General features: G+C 41.8%; 1 protein-coding gene across 1 annotated transcript in view; it reads left to right on the plus strand.

The window, feature by feature from the left end:
• SLC6A6 (solute carrier family 6 member 6) overlaps positions 1-23,624 on the plus strand; it is a 271,368-nt gene that overhangs the window by 182,729 nt on the left and 65,015 nt on the right. Inside the window, exons 6-9 of the mRNA XM_085624442.1 lie at positions 9,681-9,813; positions 16,663-16,797; positions 21,371-21,474; positions 21,590-21,714. Coding sequence (XP_085480568.1) covers positions 9,681-9,813; positions 16,663-16,797; positions 21,371-21,474; positions 21,590-21,714 — 497 coding nt within the window. The remainder of the gene's footprint in view (positions 1-9,680; positions 9,814-16,662; positions 16,798-21,370; positions 21,475-21,589; positions 21,715-23,624) is intronic.

Genomic DNA, 23,624 nt, shown 5'->3' on the forward strand with positions numbered 1-23,624 from the left:
AGCTCCCGTTTAACAATATGAACATGACCAGTTAATTTATGAGCTGTCCCAAAATTCAGTAAAACTAAAACTGGTGATTGTAGCTTTTCCGTATGCTCGACTAAATATGCAATTCCCTACCAGAAGCTATCCACAATCCAACCACCCTCTGTGCTTTCAGGCAACTCTCATAACCTAACTCTTTACCAAGCTTTGGATAATTCCTAAGACCTCTTGGCTCACACTGGTTTAGTGCCATGAAACCTTTGGTTATTATGTGCTTTACAAATTTCCTTAACATATGTAAATGTAAATTGATACTTGTATAGCGCACTACTCACCCACAAGGGTCTCAAGGCGCTTGTACGAATACCGCTGTGGAACCCATCCTGGCTTTCCCTGTGAGGTGTCCACTCCTGGGCACCCCCAAGGTGGAGGCCAGGCATTCTTAGCGTTGTGGGGGCCGTTGTGGAGATTAAACAAGCTATTGCCCAGAGTTGCAGAGTGGGACTCCATGATTGAAATAGGCACCGAGGCGAGAATTGTCAGGTCCGTGGAATTTTTGAGCCCAAGACCCGCCGAGGCGGGGAATTGAACCCTGGTCCCGGGCCAGACCTTTGCATCAGGGTCTGTCGCTCTAACCATTGAGCCACACTTCTCCACATAGCATCTAATTGAGCCTTCTCAATCGCACTGCAACAACCATCATCCACATTTCACCACCACAATGGAAAATATCTTAACACTATCAGACGAGGGAACAAATCCGTTATTTTAAGCTGCCTCTTCCAAACCTGCATTCAGGAATTTCATCACACTGACCGATGAGTTGGGAATGGAACATTTCCGTGCTCCTAAACTTGAAAGCTCACATCCTGGAAATCTTTTGAGCTTGTGTGACCCACCAATGACCAAAATTGTTGTTGTCACTATGAGTGCTTCCACCTCATATGGTTGAGTACCTCTGCTCCTCAAGCAGGCTACAAATAAGAAACCTTTTATGAAAAGGAAAAAACAATAAGTTCTCCCAAACCTCTCCATTAATCGGTGTTCCTAAGCCTAGATATACACACTCTGCAAGGGAATGTTACACCATTATGACAATATCTTAGTGAGCAGTTGGCCATATAATTGACTGCCGACACTCAAACTACTGTCTTAACTATAGCAATGAATCTGACCGTCCAGATTTAAGACACTCCCTAAGCAATCAATGATACCTCTACTGCCTTACTCACCCTATGGGAGTCTGCATTATATAGAGGAGACCAGGACATGCTCTTCCATCTCAATGTATGGGAATCTCTTGCTTTAGTTTGTATACAGTCCTTCATTTCAGATTATTCACAATGTCTTCAAATTTGTCCTTTAACATCATCTGCCAGCAAAGTAAAGTATGCAATCCCAATAGGCTCATTCTTGCCTCCAATCTTTTCAAGATGTATCTCTACCTATCGGTAGAAAAGTTTCATGGGCCCAAAAATTGATCAACATTTAATGGCAATAAGCTACATTTCAAATTGAAAAGAGGCTTGATCACATGAACGAGTGAAATACAAAAGTCAATTTTTAAAAGAGATGTTCAACTGAAAAACACTCTTTGGCTCGAAAGTGAACACTCTGTCCCACTTTAGCTTCCCCACTGCACCTAAGGTAAAGATTTTAAGTGAAGAAAAATAATATTTTAAATACAACATTGCTGTTTCATAAAGGAGGTGCTTGGAAATGTAAACTAAGAAGAGATTTAAGTTATTCATATGTTATAAAAACAGAAATCATTGTATTTTATTTTGTTTTTAATTGTATGTGTTTTTAAATTGTATTGCTGAAGGCAATGCCATTTAGGTTTTTGAAGATAAAATATAGTAAAAGGAAAGGGTAAAGGGAAAGAAGTGATAACGGGGAAAGAGAGGCGAAAGAAATGAGTCAAATTTATAATAAAGCAACCGATATAAATAAGAAGAAATTGTGGCGGAGCATAAAAGATTCTAAATACAATGAATACAACTTAGTAATGCATACAAATGATTAAAAATGAAAAATATAACCATTAACCGGAACGCAAAGAGGCATTATTCATAGCATTATGAGACAGATTTTCAGTAAGTGATGACTATATCCTGTTGTGCTTGACTGATTTATCTTGGAGAACTGAGATTAAGTTGGTTCAGTCCATGATGGTGGCACACTATATTCCATCAGCATTGATTAGTAATAGCGTCTTCAGACTTCCAAATGGAAGTGATAACTTGTGTGGCAATTGAAAATAGAAGATCAACTAGTTTCGCAGGCAACTTATCGATAGCCGAGACATTATGCATGCCACTAAGAAAACTCCCCACGTTTGTAAAAGATATGGAAACCTGCACTATGGCATTAATCTTGTCTCAAACCTGAGACTGGAAAGTTGAGAGAACAGGACAAGAAAAAAACATAGGTACACAAGCTCCTGTATGGGATTGCAGTGCCAAAATGTATCTTGTTTAATAAGCTTAGTTTTGAAAAGACTAACAGTGGTATAAAATAATCTATTTTAGAAAAAAATAAAGTTTGTGTTAAACTAGCAGTGAGAGCAGTGGAATGTATTTTCTCCCAGATGTTATCCCACAGTGAGATAGATCATACAGAATACAAGGCAAATTCCCAATTTGTGTTTTTTGATAGTGGGTTTTGCTGTGTCAGGGATAGGTGATCTGATCAGTTTCTATACGATTGCAGCTTTGGAATGTATATTTGATTAAATTGGACGAGAAGGTGAGCCGCTGTGGGAAGGAGCAATGAGGTGAGGTGTGAAAGAGCGCTGTGGTTATGGTAGATAACTCATTGTACATTGGAGATTGTATGAAGTAGAGAGAGTGCCGAATGGAATAATGGAACCCGAGTGAAAGAGTTGTGGGATGAGGAGTTTGCCTTTGTTCTTCCATGCCTTCCATCGCAGAGTCCAGCCATTTTTTAAAAGCCGTGTGTTAACGCAAATTAGGGCTTTTTAGGAAATTATTAATGGGGGTATGGTGAGAAACTAAATGTGACTTTACTACGGAACAAGAATGTGATACAGTAGTTGGTAGCCAAAACGTAGGAAGATTTGGCATGAAGAGAATGTGATTGTATATAAAAGGAGAAATCATTGCACATTCCAGACTGAACGATACTTTAGGAGTAGAAGCGGTACAGTCAGACAAAAGGCACTGTATTTCCTTAATGCAAAAAGCCTCATGGTGAGTAATGAAGCCAGGGAAATTAACTCCATCAGATACCTTGGGAAGTTTTTAATCTCTATAGCGAGATTTTAGGCAATTTATCATTCCCTAAAAATTTGAGAGGATTTTTCAGTTGACTCAAAGCCCCTTTAGATATTATGACAGGCAACAACACGAGAAAGTAATGAATAATAAGAAGGAGCATCCTTTTAGCAGTGTCTAAGTGACCCCATCATGAAATATATAATGGAGACCATTTGTGAGAAGAATGGCAGAGCTTAGAAAGCAGAGCTTCTGAGATAGCCTTGAGGGGTATCCCTGATATTGTTACAGTATCTTATTCCCAAACATTTAATTTTATTTGAATTCCAGGAAAGGCCCGGCTGAACAAAAGGTTGTTTGATATAGTGTTTATTTAATGGCATTACTTCAGACTTATCTATGTTTCATTTATAGCCAGAAACTTCAGAGTAAAGTTTGAGTTAATTGAAAAATGCAGGAATAGACGAATCTGGGTTTGATATAAACAGAATAATTTCATCTGCATAAGAAGTAAATTTAATGTGAGTATCCCTGGCCTTAAACCCAGAAAAATAACTAGAATGTTTTTATTGGTAAAGGAGTGGTTTCAGAACAAGAACAAAAAGTAGTGGAAACGGGGGCAGCCCTGTCGAAGTATGTGGATTGTATGCCATTACTTACAACTGAGGAGCGTGGCATACAACAGCGAGATGAGTACATTGCAGAATTTTTGCACTTCAAAATTCATACAGTGATACACAATGGTGAGATAGTAGTGCTCAGTGGTGATATAGATACACAGTGCAGTGAGGACTCCGTTTTACCAGAATAGAATTATTTTTTGATCTTCTGTGCAATTCATATCACAGTTGACATGTTGCTAGAATAAACCAACCCCTTCAATCAATTGCCTTGACCGCCCATGAAATTCTAGGGTGGCCTCTCCTCCTCCACAGTCCTGATGAAGACCCACTTGTGACACTCCACCAAGCGCCCATAGGGTTGAAACGTCGACGATCTATTTTGGCACAGATTGCAGGACATAGTCGCTATCAACTATATAATTTGTTTAACGTACTTGTCACTGCTTCTTGAATTTGGCCCTCCAAAACAAACCGCATCCCCCCACTACCATCTCACTGCACTGTGTATCTATATCACCACTGAGCACTACTATCTCACCATTGTGTATCACTGTATGAATTTTGAAGTGCAAAAATTCTGCAATGTATTTTTGTTGTATGTAATTTGGTTTGCATAACGAATGCTATCAATTCTGATACATAAATTAATGAAAAACCCTTCTTCTGTATTCTTGTTCCTTCCCCCATTTGCTTAAGAAATGTTCGTGCTTTCAGAAATGTATCATATGTTATGCTGAAGTAACTATAGCTAACCGCAATACGCATTGTTTCTACCCAAGGGAACCATTGTTCTTTATATATCAAATACCCAGGTTCCTAGGGACACAGGGTCACCCCATTTTGTTAATATACTTTTCCAAAGTCAGGCATCATCGTTGAAGCGAATATAAGAGACCACATTACTTCTTGCTGAACCAGATGCTCTGGTTCCCCTTCTCCAGCAGAGTTGACTTGATGCAACACACCTAGAAATCAGCTCGTCATTCATCTACAGCTCAGAGTGAAACACGGTCAACCTCATAGGACACTAATTTCCAGCAAGCTCACAAGAGTGGACACTACACCAACCACACAATGAGCAAGTGGGACGGACATTGGTATATAAAGGTACCACACTCTGGAGCTGTCTTTATCCTCACCTTGGTGTGTCTCTAGTTTCACTGAATTAAAAAAAACCTCAGTAGCCTTTTATTGAAATATATCTCTGACAATTCGCATTATATGTCGTTCCTAAAGCTAGAACTCATCCAGCCTAGTGCTGTATTTCCGGAGTTGAGTGGACTTCCAGAAGTAGCCAGCTCGTCTGCTGGCCATGGTGGTGACTCACAAATGTGCAAGCGGTGCATTTGTTTGGAGGGGGCCTCCCAGTGTTTTGTAAAAAGCAAGCCAGACAGACAGTGGTAATTGAAAACCAGTACTGTTCAGTCACCTACATAAAGTTGCATGATCAGAGAGTTACATTGGCAAATCCAAAATCTGTGCAAAGCTTTGATATTAGTATGCACCTCTCAGAATATATCCAGTTACATTCGGAGCCCTTTTAATGTTGCAATCAGTCTTTCTGGGGTTTTTGGTAAGAAACATACATTGCAGGATACAAATATGTGCATAGCTATAATGGAAATTACAGTATGCAGTTAATAGACATGCACTGGAACTCTTGAAACCATCTGGCTCTGTAGGGCATGGTAGAGTGATCTCAAAAAATTTATACCCACACAGTGTGAAATAGATCATATGAAATGTCATCTATATATAGCACCTAGAGTGTATTTGGAACATCCCATAGGCGTCTCATTGCCTCAGGGACGTGTCAACACCACTGGTGTCTTTAAAAGAGTCATGCACTGCTGTCCTGTGGAATGTTCAGTGCTTAAGGAGATGCAAACTCTGCCAGGACAATGCAGGCCAGCATAGCACAGCCTCAAAGAGTGCTACCCAGTGGGCAGGAAACTAGAAACATCCTGTTAATCTATTTGTTTTATTTTGGGTGTATGATATATTTGAGCCAAGTTATTAGATGCACCAAAACACTTTACAGAGAAAATGTACAGATCTGGAGTTAGCCAAGTCCTTCGAGTTTTGAAAACAAAATTACTTCAAAACACATACGTATTGATATATGCATGCATGGCCTTTTCATCTGCCCTCTTCATCTGGTGGTCTTTGGTAGGGTATTTTGCATTTTGTTTCTGCCCTCGATAGTATACAGCATGGGTCAGTAGATCAACCAATTCAGCCACTGTTTACCTTCTGTGTGAGTGACTGCATTTTGCCCCAACACAATGTCATCCCCAATATAAAAAAAATAGCCTCATTTTTGCGGCAGGGAGTGCTGGACCGATGTGTGTGGTTTCCTTTTTTTAAAAAAAATGGGCTTTCACTTTCTAAACCCTGTTTTCCTTTGTATGATACCCAGCAGCTCCCAGACACTAGTACCACACCCTCACTACTGCTTGCTTTGGGCATGCATTGCTGGTAACCACCATCTCTGGAATTGTTTTTGTAAAATATCCCACACGCACGCACACATGCACACACACACACACACACACAAGCCACCCCCTTTGGCTATTTAAAGAACAGGTTAAAAGAATTTTGTCTTGTCAGATAGCACACCTCAGGAGAAGCATGCAGTCATGAATGCATTAACATGCCACCCCATCCCAACAGAGTTGTAACAAGGAGAAATATGTTTGTGCCTCTGGAGATTATTTTTGTGCAGGAAAGTGTCCCTTTAGCAACATTATAACATTCTATTAAGATAGGCAGTGGCCATAAAACACACACAACCACCCAGACACACTTCCATGTTTGAATGGATTTTGTAAAACTTCATAACTAAAACCATTCCAAGATGGCCATTGGTATTTGTGCATGACTGCGTTGCTTTAGGTAGCTACCTTTATTGTTTATGTTTTACGAAAACATTACCAAACAAAACAAGCATACATGAAGTGTTGTACATAGAACATCATAATTTGTAGAGTTTGGTAAAGACTAGATTACCGATACCTGGGTTTCATGAGTACATGTTATGTTATCTGTATTTGTAGAGTGCGCTATTACCTGTGAGGGTATCCAGAAGCTGGTCAGGTGTGGTGGCGTAGCCAAACCTAGGGCGGGGGGTTATTTGAAAAGCCAGGTCTTCAACTTCTTGTGGGATTCAACAGGAGAGGAGGCAGCTCTGATAAGTAGTAGGAGGTCGTTCCATTCTTTGGGGGCGCTGTCACAGGTAAGTCCTAGGTAACTAGGAATGGAAATCAAGGCGGGAGCGAAGATTACATTACACCTAAGTATCTATATTTTATTTTATATGTTTCAATTTTTGACCATTTGCAAACCAAGGGTGGTTAACCCTGCTCTTCCCAAAAATCATCTCCTTCATCTTTCTGACATTGATGGCAAGCCTTCTTTCAATTGTATATAATACAAGTGCTACAGAGGCATTGGAGGCCTACAGGAATGAGGCTACGCGGATCGGGTCAGTAGCATCAGCTAACAGTAGAGAGTAAACAGCGTGGCAACAGTACACGGCCAAGTTTTATGCCTGATTGGTGTACATTTTTAGAGTTAGAGCTTTGTTCTTGGTGGTTCTAACCCTCCCCCATGTTTTCTAATTAAAAATAACATTTCAAGGCCCTCCTCAAAAATTGTGACTATCATTTGATCTGTTCATCAAGGTCCTGTTCCAGAATAAAAAGTAGTAACCTACTTAAACATCAACTTACTCGTAAAAGGTTGGTAGGTTGCTTCTTTTTTGAGATTTCAGAAAATTCCTAGGTCTATTCCTCAATATCTTTGAGAATTGTTTTCACCCTAGTTGAACACTGATGGCCTGATTCACAAACTGCACTTTGTAGTACGTTTTTTATTACTACAGTAGCACTACAAAACTTACTACGAAGCGGTATTCACAAATTGCCCTTTTGTAGTAACTTACACTTTTGAGTGATTTTACTGCTTTTTGGTTGTCACAAACTGTACTTTTGTCGTAACTTACACTTTTGAAGTAACTTACAGTTGCGTAGTAAGTCCCTACGTCAATTATTCTCTATGGGACAGTGTTCAAGTGCCAGTCAATCAATTAATCCGTAGATTTGTAAAGCGCTGCTTGTGAGCGTATCCGGGCGCTGCCTGTGGTTGGCCATGTGTAGTGCTGGGCTTACTACAAAAAGGTAAGTTACTTCAAAAGTGTAAGTTTCCATAAAAGTGCAGTTTTTGAGTACAAAAAGTAGTTAACTTACTCAACTTCCTTAAAAGTGTAAGTTACTTTTGTGAATCAGGCACTTGCTGCCTCATTATGAGTGTCACAGTCTGGGCCTGGAAGGTTCATTATTCTCATAGAATTAATTATATAAGGTAGATCAGTAACTCTGTGGGGGAGTTTCTCATTCCTTTCTGGGTTTTCAGGTGGTTTTAGCAGCTGAAGTGTTGAAGTGAAATGTATTAATTGAATTAATCTCAGTCAATGACAAATACTCGGGCCGCATTTCAGTCGAATCCCTCCCCAACCCGTCCCCACCTGCATGGGCCGCTGCTGTATGCAACTCACTCTGGACTCTGCTCCAATAGGAATAGTTCAGCCCGAAATGCAAGAGCAGGTTCCTCCCTGAACCAGAACACAAGCAACTCAGAGTGAATTTCACCATTGTTAGGGTTCATAAGCCAGGTATAGCTTAGTTCCAGTGGCACAGAGTGCACAGGACCCACGTCTGGGCATACCTGTTCCACTTAGTTGCAAGGCTAATTTGCATACTGCTGGGTCAAAAATGAGGCAGCAGACCACCATACTTCTCAAAACAGGATTTTTATTTAGGAATCAGCCTATGTCCATTAAAAGAACAGGTTCTATTTTTAAAGAAAGGTTTCTTGTTAGATAATACACATCAGTAGAAGCATACAGACATCAATACGTCAAAATGCCACCCCACCCCAACAGATGTGTTACGAGGAGAAATATGTTTATTTCTCCTCATTATTTCCTCTTTCTACAAGTGCTGCATTGTGCATTACATGTAGAAAGAGGAACATACCGCTGGAGATTATTTTTGTGCATGAAAGTGTCCCTTTGTCAACATTATAACATTCTACTAAGATAGGCAGTGGCCACGGCACACACACATACACGCTCGCACACACACCTCGCCCCCCCGCTGTGGCTGTCTTCCAGCTACTTCTTTGGAGCAGGCCTATGTGTTGCATTTGTCTCATTTCCATCACTCCAAAGCATCCTGCCTAGCTCATGGCAACCCCCGCTTCACACGTACAGTGTTACAGACAACACAGGGACAAGTATGGAGGCCCTATGCGTTCAATCACGATGTTAGTGTGATCAAGGGGCTGCTACTGATTTTAAACAACAGACTTGCCAAATAGTCTCTTTCTTACTTTAATATGTGCATTTGTATATGTGTGTGTCTGAATGTCCTCTTAAACCACATTCCAAGCCATTTTCTGCTTTGATGAGGCTTGCCTTTCAGTGACTTCAGAGGCATCATGCAGTCGTCCATCACTGCCACTGCGATGGCATGGAGGTGGCCACTGGAGACGATAGGCAACTATGGACTGGGCTTATGGCACCTCTTTAGATGGTTCTTCTTTTTCTATTACTACAGTTTGTGATCTATTTATGAGGTTTGAGACCACCGTATTTGGGAGTGCCGCACTAGATCCTTTGGAAATCGCTGCTTGTTGGGTAGGAGTTGTAAATTTGGCTTTAGTCTTCTGTGTATGTGCAGCCTGTTATAAATCACTCCTCGACTTAGTCGGGTTGGTTGTTGAGCTACCACCATCATAACCTATTAGTAATCACCTTATGCCTCTTATGCTTTAGGCACAACGTGCTGAGTCTCTCTAAGGGCATCGAAGATGTTGGGGTCGTCAAGTGGGACCTGGCGCTCTGTCTCCTACTTGTCTGGGTCATCTGTTTCTTCTGCATCTGGAAAGGAGTCAGATCTACTGGGAAGGTGAGTGAGATGTTTCCCAGTCTTAGCTTAAAGAGTTTTGAGCTTCTATAGCTCAATAATCTATAATTCACAACAATAAAATTCAACATTATGGGACTAGTCCACCCCGCTCTCTCCTGCCAATGGTCTAAAAAATTAATGTACACTTTGATCACAGTATGTCTTCTTTTTATTAAAGGCATCAATAATCTCCAAGATGACCGCCATGCCTATCTGCTTATTTTGGAAATAGTGTGTAGAATTGTGTTGTAGTGTGTAGTCTCCTTCTGTGACAAAACATGCAACCAAGTGCACTATGATCATAGAAATACCATAAAGGAGCTTGCAGGGCTGATCTAAGCTGCCAGTTTAGTAAAATAAATATAATCTGTGTGGGTGCCTCGCACTTCTTCATCCATCACTTTGCTAAGCGCTGCATCCCATAACTTCCCACATAGGACCAAAACGAAGACAACACACTACTACCACTCACCCTACCCGGTGCAGCGTGCTACAGATGTAGGCAAGTGCCTCGGAGTTTAAATGGTATATAAATGCTGCAATACAATACAATACAATACAATACAATGTGTTACACTGAACTCACCTAAAAGTTTTCCCATCCAGACAATAGTCTTAGCCATTTGCATCAAGCCCTGCTCAGCTGAGTTTGTCTAGGAGATAACAAGGAGCAGCAGGCACATAGCCGCTTCACATATCATGCTCCTACTGGGGTCTTCTGACCGTGCTTAATTGGACATTGCACTCTTTGTCAACTTTATCCAGGGTTTAGACCCAATGGTAGGGGCCTTTTTGGTGCTTGCAGAGCCTCCCATTATGGAAAGGAAACCATCCAGCAGCTGTACTGGAGCAAGCCAGACTGCAATCAAAAGCAGCTGTGATCCAGAGATGGGCAACTTCTTGACCAATCACAGACTGCAAACCTGCATAATACTGCTGTGGGCGGATCTAAATGTGAACGACACTTTAAACAAGCAATCTCCGAAGGGTGCTGAACTAAAGCACCCAATGGTTGCAGGGGACTGACTGAAAGACCAAAAGGTCTTCGGTTGGGACAGACCTAAAAAGCATAATGGTTTAATAACCGAAACGTGTATTATTTTTCACATTTTCATCCACGGTGCTGTCATCTGCCTTAAAGAGGCCCGCCACCCTGCAACATATACATACATAGTGGAAAGTTACATTTGGCATTCAGTGGAATGGCAGCCCCATAATTAGTTAAATCCATTTGCTTTTTTTTGTGTTCGAGTGTCAAATTTGATATTGGTTTCATCTCGAGAACCATAGAAGAGACTGTGTCCAGCAGCCCCAACAAATCCCCTCACGCTGATGCCAGCACCCCTCAAGTCACAAAGGCAGCGACTCACAGTGTAACATATGAATGATTTACAAAGCCTAGTACATTGGTTCATGGCATTTCCTGGCCCTAAGCATGCATAATGTGCTGATTGGGTACACATTGACATTAATAGTCATGCATAGGGGTGAAGGAATCAGCATAAATCAGCATTCCACAGAAACCCCATACATTTAAATGAGAAATTATTCAGTTAATGACTTATAACGCATAACAAATATATAAAACTAGTGTGTATGTGTAGCTTACAATGCTTGCCTCTCTTATTTGGGAATAGGCAGAAAAGTTGAGCGTCAAAGGAACCAGCAGCTCAAAATGCAAAGAAAGAGCGTTGTGCTAAAATACAATAGAAACATCACTCGGATAAATATGAAAATCAGAAGTAAAATAAAAAGCACGGCAGCAACAGCATAACAATTATTTTAAATCGAGCCCTACCTGATAATGAGGTAGTGTGTTCTACCACGCCAACAACCATTTGTGTAACATAGCATAGCATAACATAACGTAGCATCAGTGCCTAATTTGTAAAAAAAAAATAGGTGCCAGGGCCCTTGTCAAGAGAACACTGCAGCTTGCAACATCCAGTGCTCCTGCCAGCACTGCCAATGACAGTACCAACACAAATACTGACCATTACACTCTTACAAGTATGACAATTCAGACTATTCCAGGCCCCCAAAGCTATAAGAATGGCTTAGATGGCAGGTATTAGTCATTGTTAATGTATATTGAATGAATAACCAGCTTTTGTTGTGTTCATATCTAAATTAGGTAGACAGCGCCACCATTTGGCAGACTGTCATAAGCACTGGCGCCTACTATTAAGTGCCAGTGCCGAGCATTGAAAACCACCGGCTCAAATTAAGCACTGCTAGCATGCTATAACAAATACAATATATACTGTATTTGATTATGCACCCGCTATAAGTACTTTGCATAGGAGATATTTGGCCAATGAAACATAGGTCATACAGTGCTTTAGTACAATACGGTGGCAGATTTGCACTTTGTAGACCTTGTACCCGTGGGAGGTAAATGGTCTCTTGTTTATTGTTAACGTTTATTAATCTGATTAACTCAGCCCGGCGACCTGCCAATCAGTCATTTTGCTGTCATGCTTATCTCCTTAATGACTATGACGGCCTTGATAATTTACATGGGTACTTCGATAGCGAACCTTTGTACTGTGAAACTACTGGTCCTCCAGGATGAAAGGGGAATAATGTGGAAAGAGACTGTGTCTCACAGGGGTTCAACAGTGAATAACAGGGCCCATCCCTCCTTGGTCTTCGGTTAGCATGTAGACCCTTTCTTAACATGGTGCAGTTCGCTATACCTTTTATTCCTGTACCTTCTAACTCTGACATGCTCCTCTGCCTTGAATTTCAATATGTCGTTCGCCGTGGTAAATATATGTGGAGTCAAGTAAAGTAAACCAATACATACCTATGTAAACTTACCTTCATAATATTTTGGACCTCAATATTTTTGCTACGAAATTCTGTCTGGTATAAAAAACACACACACATACACACACCCTCCCTTTCAAGGCCGCCTTTCAGCTCATCATTTCTCACCCATTATCGCACTCTAGACAGAGACTCTTCGTAGGCAAATCAGTACTGACCCAGCTTCTCATGGGTAGAGTACATTTGAACTTCCGGGCAAGGCCCCCATTCTTTTTCATCACCCATTCCATTCTAGTCCGAGGCCCATCTTATGCAAATCATTACTGACCCTGCACTTCATGGGAGCAGCCTAGACAAAAAAGAGTCAAGACAGCGGGACAAAGATCAGCATGGTGGTGAGTGCCAAATACTGCCCTACTATTTTAGAATAGGGCAGCAGGAAAGGCAAAGCAGGGAAAGTTACTCTGGATTTCTAAGAGTAGTTCAACAGTGTGTCTGAACAAGTTTATGAGCCGGCAGAAAACATGAACAACCTAGGTTTGGCGAAAGAGAATAACCAGAAAGACAAGTGGCGGAATTTGCAAAACGGTAATAAATCTCAGCGAGCACGCAAAAGTTCCGCGAACATGCAGAATTGCTTGTTCCGCCCGTTTGAGATGCTTTTTTCTTGTTCGCGAACGCTGTTTGTGTGCTTGGGGAGAAATATCTGGTGAACACGCATTTTGACTCACGAACAAGCAAAAAATTCTGCGAAGCCGTGGATCGCAGAATTTTTGACAATTTCGCGTTCTCTGCGGAACGCAAAATTACCCAAATTCCGCGAGCGGAATGGAATTTACCGCCCAGGCCTACCTATGTAACAACGTATAATTGACAACAGGGAAGTGATATATTTTCCTGGTTGTGACTCACTCATTGCTAATATTGCAGGGGCTGGTTGTGAAAGGGAATGGAGTGGCAGGCATGTATCTTCATCAGATATTTAGCCAGATGCCAACAGAATGAGAAAATCGTTCTGGGTAACTAGTGTCTGCTACAGAATTAGGCGTTCTTGTAGCAGTATCATTGGGGAATATTTGCAGGCTTCGGTGGCCTTGCGCCATTCCCCATATTTACAAGGTGGTGCTAAGCCACTTAACGTGGCTTAACGCCACTATGTAAGTATGCCCCTTGCCGCTGCAGTCTGCTGCTGCAAAGGGACGGGCAATAGATGTTGCTGTGGCTGTTCCACTGCAACACCCATTGTTTTTTGATGCTGCCCCAGATTTATATGGCTGGGGCTGTGCCAAAAACGAAGGGCAGGTTATACCTGGTCTTAGAATGGCGAAACGAGGAGAAATTATTAATTTTGCCTCGTGTTTTGCTCTTTCCATGTGTGCTGCATTCTTCAGCACACATAGAAAGAGCAAATCTCCATTATTTATTGTTTTTTGGGCAGGAAGGAGTCCCTCCCTGCACATAAACAATCGCCCCTGCAGCACAGTCACCCTTGCAACATGGCGCAAGTGGACCCTCGCTGGCACTAGGCAGCTTTTTTAGCGCTCGGGGAAATGCAGGGGTTTGGCGTATTTTTGTATATTTGACACATCCCTGCATTTTGAAAATGTCGGAGCACGGCGTTGCCAAATGTGGCGTAACACCTTGATATGGCATTTTCTTGTAAATATCTCCTAATTGTCCAATAAGTGTGTAGACCTTTTGGCATGGAGATACGATATGAACATAAAATGACGTTGGACCTGTATATGAATCCAAAGGCGATGGCAGTCGATCAGGATGTTGGTATTCAGTGTGCTGGATTGGCTGCAGGATGTGTTTAACGAAGGAACCTGAATTAAACTGATGTCTGTAGAGCATACAGTAAAGCAAGGCGACTGATCAAAACATTTACAAATATTGCTTGAGGACGACCTCGATGCCAAATTTGGTAACTGAGCAAGCTTCAAGAGCATAAAAGACCTTCTGATCGCAGGTACTATTGAGAAATCCAAACAATTTGGCTATTTTCCAACTTATGCACATCGCAGAATTTCTTGTTAAATTGTTTGAGCATTAAAGATTAATAATCATCACAAGGGCCATGTAATAACCATGAAAAATGTTTTATCAAGGTGGCTGCCATCAGGGAAGTCCCAAACACAGGGTACAGTTTATCTCATGTTTGGTGTTATGCAAGTAGCTGAAAAAGAGAATTGATTTTGGTTGGTATGAACAGAAGCAGCATAGTTTTGACACTGAACACATATTTTTTCTTTGCTTACATTGTATAATGACATGACCTATCCTTACCATTTGCTATGCCAGTTGATACAGCTGTGTGTGCTCCTGGTACCATTCTGAGCCAATTCATGCAATTAATCAATCGATAAACTGGTAGAGCGCTACTTGTCACCTGTGAGAGTATTTAGGCGCTCGCAGGGTCCGGCTGATTAGCCGGATAGCCAGGTCTTCATGGACTTTTGAAACGCTGGTAGAGATGGGGAGGTCCGTAGATAAAATGGTAGCTAGTTCCATGCCTTCGCTGCCAGTCGTTGGAAAGAAAAAGCGCAGCAGTGCATTTGGGCCAAAGACTTCAAAACTATTTGGTAACAGTGCGCAAAACTTTAGACTGATAATTTAAATTGGGATACCAAGTTGACCGCGGCTGCTGCAGGTAAGAGCGGTGGGGGGGATTTCGAGCGATGACCACGAGTGAAAATTAAGAAAATAATTAATTTCCCCTCGTGGTCGTCTCTTGAAATCCCCCCTACCGGGCCCCATTGCCTCACCGCTCTTACCTGCAGCGCCTTGTTGGTGCCATAAAAAAGTCTCAGTACTGTGCTGGTGCACTGGGTATCCAAGGCACATATAGGGATCCCTCTATCCATGAATTATTTTTTAAAAGTCCTGGTGGCCGGGTATAGTTATCAAGATGGACTTGACTGTGAAGGGTTGTCATATTTGTCGCTAGGTAGATATGAAACTTAGCCCGCCTGTGGAGCCCCTCTCACATTGAGGATGGACATGGTCTGACATCTCTTATGCGTAATAAATACAAAAAACCCAGTGTCCCATCAGGTCAACAATATGGTTTCAATCTGAGAACTTATTTTTGCATGTGGTAGCAAGTGGTGTTTGCGGTGAATCAGAAGTGGGTATTGAGTTTCTTAGGTATGTTTTGGGTCCCGGAGGGTTTCCTTTCAGAAATTCTGAATGACAGTGGGGCATGTATCACTTCCTAATTGCTAGTAACTCAAGCTTTCCATTTTATGTAGGTATATTAAAATGCTGACATTGTTGTCTAAACGCTGTGACTAACTTTTAAATTCATGACAATGCTTGGAATGTCTTTATGAGCCATTAGTGTTGTTTTTAGTTCATAACAGAAACTTGTATGTAGGCTCCTGTTTACAGGAGCAAGTTAGGTTATCCATTGTTTCGCACCTTCTTTTTAAAATAAGAGGCTGATAGTAAATAATGTTGTTTCCTCAAAATAGAAAATGGCATATATTGGGTATTTATCATGAAACTGTGGTCGGTTGGCTCTAGAACAAAGTGCGAAGATGGAGTCCAAGTATAGCCTTGTAAGCTTAAAGTACTCCAAAAGGTAGGTCAATAGATTAACTTGCTGGTGCTTCTCTGTTCTCCATGCATATGTAATTTTTCGTGTACAGCAATGCTTGGTAATTGCTGGATAATCAAAGTCCACCTAAAAGGACTTTTTAGCCAAGCTTTTGAATCCATTCTCAACCTTGACCCATACCAGAACCCAAGGAGGTTGTATGATCAGTGGGGTGACTTGAGTAAACTGGGAACCTGTTGAGTGCCTTCATCTATGAGTAGGACCTGAACATCAGGCAGATAAAGAATGCATTCTGAAAAGGCAGGTATGAGACTATCTTAACTGCTTCCTATGCCAGAGGGATAAACTTTGCAGATATATACGAGTTTGTTTATTTAATTTATTTAGTTAATGAATGAAAAAAATTATAATATGCAAAATGACCCCGAACATCATCTCTCCACAAGAGGAGTTGTATATAACAGTTAAGATCACTAATGCTCTACGTGTAATAATTTACATGATCTCCTTTCCAGGTTGTGTACTTCACTGCAACTTTTCCCTTCATCATGCTGTTGATATTGCTAATCCGCGGAGTCACTCTGCCAGGAGCCGGGGCAGGCATCATGTTCTACCTGTATCCCGACATCACGCGCTTGGCAGATCCGCAGGTAAGCAGTGGGCGTTTTCCACTGTTGTTATAAAAGTGCATGTTCTTTCCAGAGCTCAGATGGAGAATCTGGAGGACCCATGCTAGAAAATAAAGAAAAGAAATCAAGGCTTGTTCGAGGGCAAGGCGAAAAAAGCAGTCGCTTCTGATTTCATAAATTGCAAAGGTGATGCCAGTGCTGAGGTATGATCTTACGTTGACAAAATTACTCTTTTCCCTTCAAGGGCAAGCGCCCTTGTAGCTCCAGTGAGGAAAATGTAACATCCCTTGCTGACACTTGGCACCAGCAGTGATACGCAAAAGAGCCTAAGCCCTGTGGTATGGATGGGATGCACTGCCAAAGGTCAGGCACTGTCTGAAATAGGATACTGTGCTAACAATGTGGATGAATGCTTAACGCTGGGGGTGTTTGGTCAGAGAAGTGATGGCCCGTTTGAACTTGCACCTGTGCATAACTCACTCAACTCTTTATGCTTATATGAATGAAACCTTACCCAGCAGTCAATGGACAATTAACAATCTGCCGACACCAGTAAGCTACGAAATGCAAGCAGATCTTTTTTATTGGCCAGCCTGTCGCGGATGAGGTTTGAGCTCTCAATGGATCCTGTTAGAGAAGGGAGATTTATAATGCAGGGTCCAGTCAAGGTTCAGCTACAAGGTAGTTATTCAGAGATTGAAGGGACACCGGATACAGAGGGCCTCATTAGTGCATACAGTGGAAAAATGGGTGCATGTTATTCTGCATTGATTACTCTATTTATAGGCTATAAAATGTCTGCATTAAAATCGAACATATTTCTTACAAATGAACTCATCATGAAAAAAAAACGCTAGAAAGTTCAAGTAAACCTCAATCTCCCCTATAATAAGTAGTCTAGGCTTATTGACAAATGAATGCTGGATTGTAATAAAAATGTCAAACAATTTAGTCAGATGAAATTAACATAAGAGCTCTTAGCCCAATGAACTAATACTCATCCTTCTGGCTCGATTGCCCCTGACTAGACCTAATGTCCCCCTTTTCATCAAAAATAGTAGGATAAATGTGTACCGTCACACCCCAAGTGGGAGCTGCCTGGGGCTACTATAGCTGTCACCAAACACGTCTAAAATACTAAGAGCATATTTACAAGGGCATTGCGCCCCCAGAGTGTTACTTTTTCAAGAAACTCTTCTTTCTCCATACCAGAAGTGGCTGCTAGTGCTAATTCTCCTCTAGATGCCCCAGAACTAGAGTTGCGCTGGACCTTGTAGAGGGGTTGGTGTCTACTGATAGCCATTTCTATAGAAGATAAAATGATTGTGCATACAACATTTATCATTGCGTTCGTTTTAACCATCTGTGGGGGAGGGGCAATTTTTATCCTTGAGGATTCTTCCCAGTGCAGATGGGGCATTGCTTACTTTCCTGTTTGGAATCCCGTGCCATCTAGGGCAGTTACAGACAGGAAATGAACTGTGAGAATGGTGTTGAAGTGCCCCTACAGCCCAAGTGCTATTCTCGCTGACTGATACCCTGCATGTCGGTAGCTCTGTCATCAGTAAAACAATGGTTTCTCCACTCTAAATGGGCAAGAAAAGTGAGTGTGTGGGGCATCTACAGAGTTTTCACAAATATCCCTCTATTGCCTATCTCTAAGTGAGGCCCACAGTGTGAGTGTGTGTGTGTATGTCCATATATCATTGACATAGCGTTCGATTTACAAAGGGTATTAGCATTTGCAACATCTGTGCAGCACAAATTGGCAGGCTTTGCAATTGCAAAAATGTAAAACATAATACATATTACCCACTGATAGTCATGGCGTTGTGGCGTTTAAATCATAGTAAATAATGACCTTACAGTGCACCAGGATACAACAATCTTTGTTGGGGCCCTTCAATGATTCCCTCACTGTCACCCTCGTACTGTGCCTCTCATCTCTCCATAGCCCCTCTCTCACATGTATTTCATTTGTTTTATAGTGCCTCTCATACCAATGTAGGGGACTACAAGGAGTACTTAGTTTCTGTTTTAGAAGGTCTTCATAGATCTGTGCAGAGATGCAGTATTACTATTCCTTTCATTAGCGAGGAGGAGCTCAGTCCTTCAGAGTGCACTCCACAACAGTGGAGCCTCTCGAGCCTTCATCTTGGAAAACAGAAACTGAGGACTGGACAAAGGGTCCCATATGACCAAAAAACAAAACAAAACTTCAAAAGTTGGAGGAGAAGTGTCCCATTTGATTTCATTTGGCTTCATTAAAGGATCCTCTAAAACATCCTTTCAGTCCTGACGAAAGTCATCGACCCATAGGGCGTAAAGTTGGCTGAAACATGTTGACCTGGTTCTTCCAGAGATAGATGTGAGAGACACCTAATACCTCTCTTTTCACATCTCACATTTTTTAGTCATACCACTGCCTTTGATCTTCTTAATAAAATGTGCCGTCTCTAAAGGTAGGAGGTATTTTTTAACTTTTTTTCCTCACATGGTGGATCCCATAGAGTCTCGGATTCAAGAGACAATCCCTCCTGGTGGAGGTAAAGACCCAATAATGTAACATCGGTGGCTAAGTGCACCAACAGGAGACATGCCTTTGGTGGAACAACACTGTTCAGGGTCTCACAACAATTTTGGTGTTGCTCTCCCACTCCCATCTCAACACAACTCTTCCACTCCTTTTGATTTTACATGTTCATTTAAGGGAAGTTGAGTGGAACTTTAACTTCTCCCTCCCACTTTTGATTCTTGAGAGTCCCTTCATATGCTGCCATATTTATTTGGTATTGCTGACCTCTGAAGGGACAGGGGCTAAAATATGAACACTTTGTAAATATCATGCATAGATGGATGGCTGCTCTCCCTTGCAGACTTACACAAGGGTTCAAAGCAGGAATCCTGTCTCATACATATTAATGAGGCGTGGATCCTGTGAATTCATGCAGGTCGCCTGTTTGAAAGTTTAGTACATCCGGCCCACCACAAAGAATTTGATGGGTCACATAACATTGAATCTTTCCACCAGCACATCTGGACCACAATATTTGCTACTGAGGTGGCATGTGTGTAAATTGCATAACGTGCTGACTAGGATGTATATGTGTTTTAGTGTGTAGGTTAGTGATATGGTGTAAATTAGTGATTAGTGAACTAATGTGTTCCTTACAGAGTGTATGTTAACAAATGAGAATTTGTTACAATAATGTTGTGTGAGATTGTGTTACTCAGACACTGTATGTCTGATAAAAACATAGCATATGGTATGTGTTACCACAATAGTGTGCGCATGTTACTGAGACATTTGTGTAGTGCAGCATGTACCGTGTTCATTGTTTTTTGGGATGCACCCATTGTTTGGGTGCTGTTAGGGGCTCAGGTATTCTGACCTTCAATCAATAATGTGTGATTGGGATCAGGAAGGTTTGGTTATGGTCCGTGTGTGACACATAACTCTTACTTATTCTTGATCTAGACAACTGCACCACCATTGAGTGATCCTTGGGTTGAAGGAATGAGTAGTTGGCTGGGGCTGCCATTTGCTCTTCTGTCCTTTATTTCATTCACAGCTCTTAAATTCACTGACAAATTGGAAAGAAACTGCTTCAATAAATATCAGAATGAGAAAAATGTGTCCCAACAGTGCTAACCAAGGCACTCATTGTTGCCTCAGCCATAACCCTGACCTAACTCAAACCTAAACCCTAGTTCTAATTTGACCCTAGTTCTAATATTAAACTTGAAGTTAACCAAAAACCAAATCCCAGCAACCATTCACAACACTTACCACTAGCTTTAGTCTATCCTAACTATCTAAACAAAGCTAACTCCATCCCTAGCACAAAGCATAACCCTACTCGTAACTCTAAACCTAAGCATGACACTAACCACAAGTCAAAACCTTAACCATAACCTGTACCTTTTGCCTTACCTTAACACTTTAAAGCACTAATTCTACAGTGCCTAAATCATTAATAATGAAAAACATGGTCAATGTTTATTAGGCCTGTGTGTGAAATTCTGCTCCGCTTGTGGAGTTTACAGAGTTTTTCCCAGTTTGCATTCCGTGTAGTGCCAGAGTTCTGAAAAATGCAGAGCAGAGTTTTTTCCTCGCTCGCTAATGTTAAGTTGGCGAGTGCGAGCGAGTAAAATCTTACTCCAGACCACCTCCCGGCGAGATTTCTCAACACAGTTGGTCGCAGAAGGCCTCTACCACTGGCAATGAGAAACCTTCCATTTGCATTGAGGAAGCTGCCGCTCGAGTAGAACGTCTACTAGAATCAAAGCCCTCTTGTGCTGCGCATAGTGCAGTTTGCGCTGATTTTCCAGCGTGGGACAAACATCCGGTGCTAAAAATCAGTGCGAACAGCGTAGCGTGGTGGAGTTTTTTGGTCACTTTGCAGAGTTCCGCATAGTGGAAATCCGCGAATTCTCTCAAGGCCTAATGATTTTCTTCATTATTACTTAGTACAAAAGTTCCTCATAATTACTTTGCCACTGAATGTTTGTAATTTTTCTGTTCTTAACGGTCTGTTCTTCACTGACACATAAGACTTCTATTCTAAGCCTACTTTTACGTTCCCTCCACCAGGTCTGGATCGACGCTGGAACCCAAATCTTCTTTTCCTATGCTATCTGCCTGGGAGCGATGACTTCCCTTGGCAGCTACAACAAGTACAAATACAACTGCTACCGGTACGTCGACGGCCTATGGGGGATACTGCCTAGATTATGTGCTGTAAATAGGTGGGGATTTAGTCTAAACCTTTCTCCTTTCATTAACACACTCCCTGACATGTGTGTGACTTAGGGACTGTATGCTGCTGGGATGCCTGAACAGTGGTACCAGTTTTGTGTCTGGCTTCGCCATTTTTTCCATCCTGGGCTTCATGGCACAAGAGCAAGGGGTGGAGATTGCTGATGTGGCAGAGTCAGGTACGAAGGTGTCGGTGGCAGTGATGGTGGGCACTGCCACAAAGTGTAAGAAAAATCTACAGATACCCATGCACACGTGCTATCTGGGCAATTTTCACCCACAAGCATAAACCTGATAAAGCTAGCACTTAGGCATGTAACCTTTAAAATTATTTTTTGTTTAAATTGCTTTGCCTTAATTAATGTTGTTGCGTATTTACATCATTTTCAACACGAAATGTAATTCACAGCGTGTGTACTTGCGAAAAAAAAATAAAAAGCCCAATGCCTTGAAAATGTACCATGACTCAGAACAGGATTTCCAGTATGCTTCTTGTTATTGGTGGAATTCCCTAATAATGGTCAATCGACTAGTGTTCTGCATGATTTTCACAAATATATTGCATGTCTTTAGCGATCACTTTTTTAAATACGTAAAGACTGAGATAGAGTGAGAGATTAGTGGGTTATTGAGTACAGCCTTAAATGGAGGCATTGGGCCAAGAAGGAGTTTTACAAATGTGCTCATTATGGCCCAACAGAAAACGCGTGACCAGTATAATGGGGTGTGGTCAATGAACGCGTGACCAGTGTAATGGGGTGTGGTCAATGAACGCGTGACCCGTGTAATGGGGTGTGGTCAATGGCAAGACGTGTGATCCAGAGGGAGGAAAAATTAGCCAATGAGTGTAGGCGTGAGCTACTGGGAAAAGGTAAGGTTGAGTTGATGGGTGAGTTGGCCAGACAGTTGAAGGCATCATTCATTGAATGGAGGGGAACGCGCAATTCTGTAAAATAGTAGGATATACTACTGGAACTGGGGTAAGATGGTGTGTTTTGGTTGAAAGGTGTGCTCTGTTGGAGCATATCTGGATAAAGACATGGTCAAATTAATGTGTATTGTAGTGGAAGATAAATTATGTGTAAGAATGCATGCCCCAGTGGGAAGAGGCGTGTCCACCGGGAGGATGCATCATTCAGTGGCATTAGAAACTGACTATTAGGAGGAAGACCAGTCAAGAGGAATGGTGCATGGTGCAGTCTGAGAGGGTTGAATCAATAGGTAAGCAGTATGGTTTTCTGTTAGTCACGGAAGTCTTATAGAAGAAAGTGTAGCCTAGTGGGGGAATTATTTTCTCTAGTGGAAATGTGTTGTCTGTTTACAGTCTGTGTGAATTGCTGAAGGTATATAATCATGTGAAAGGTTATAAGTTGTAGTGAAAAAGGTGTAATGCAGTTTGACAATGCATCATATAGGGGAAATTCCATAAAATGATGTGTTTTTTTTAATGGTATTACCATATTACTCAAAATCTGACGGATGTGCCGTAATCTGTTTACCGCACTTTTTTTCCTACACATACTTTGCATGTACGTCTCTGTCATGGGTGTAGCTTCGGGGGGGGGGGACACCCCCCCAATTACTTTATTTTCAGATGATTAGTTGGGCACAGGTGCTTTCAGTCAGGTATGGTGAGGTGTCTCTCGGATTTCACCTGGGATCTTTGCATACATACACTGACAAACACACACACACACTCTCTCTTTCATCTCTGTTTTAAAATCCTTAAAAAATGTTTATTTTACAAAGTATTTTGGGGCAGATCTATATTGGAGATGCGCCACTTTTACGCCGCCGTTGCGTCACTTTTGTGACGCAGCGGCGGTGTAAACCCTGCGCCACGTTGCGCCATATTTACATCATGACGCATCTATGGAGATGCGTCACAATGTAAAGCCCTGCGCCACGTAAAACCTGCGTCAGGTTTCACGTGGGCGTGTCGACAGAGGGGGGGGGGGGCGTTCCGTCGCAGGAACGCCCCTGAAAAGTGACTCAGTCAAATCTATAAGATTTCACTGAGTCACTTTCCCAACGCTGATGCGCCAAAACCCTGCGCCTGCTTGAAGCAGGCGTAAGGCTTGACGCACCA

This window comes from Triturus cristatus, chromosome 9 (genome assembly GCF_964204655.1).
Source record: "Triturus cristatus chromosome 9, aTriCri1.1, whole genome shotgun sequence".
NCBI lineage: Eukaryota > Metazoa > Chordata > Amphibia > Caudata > Salamandridae > Triturus > Triturus cristatus.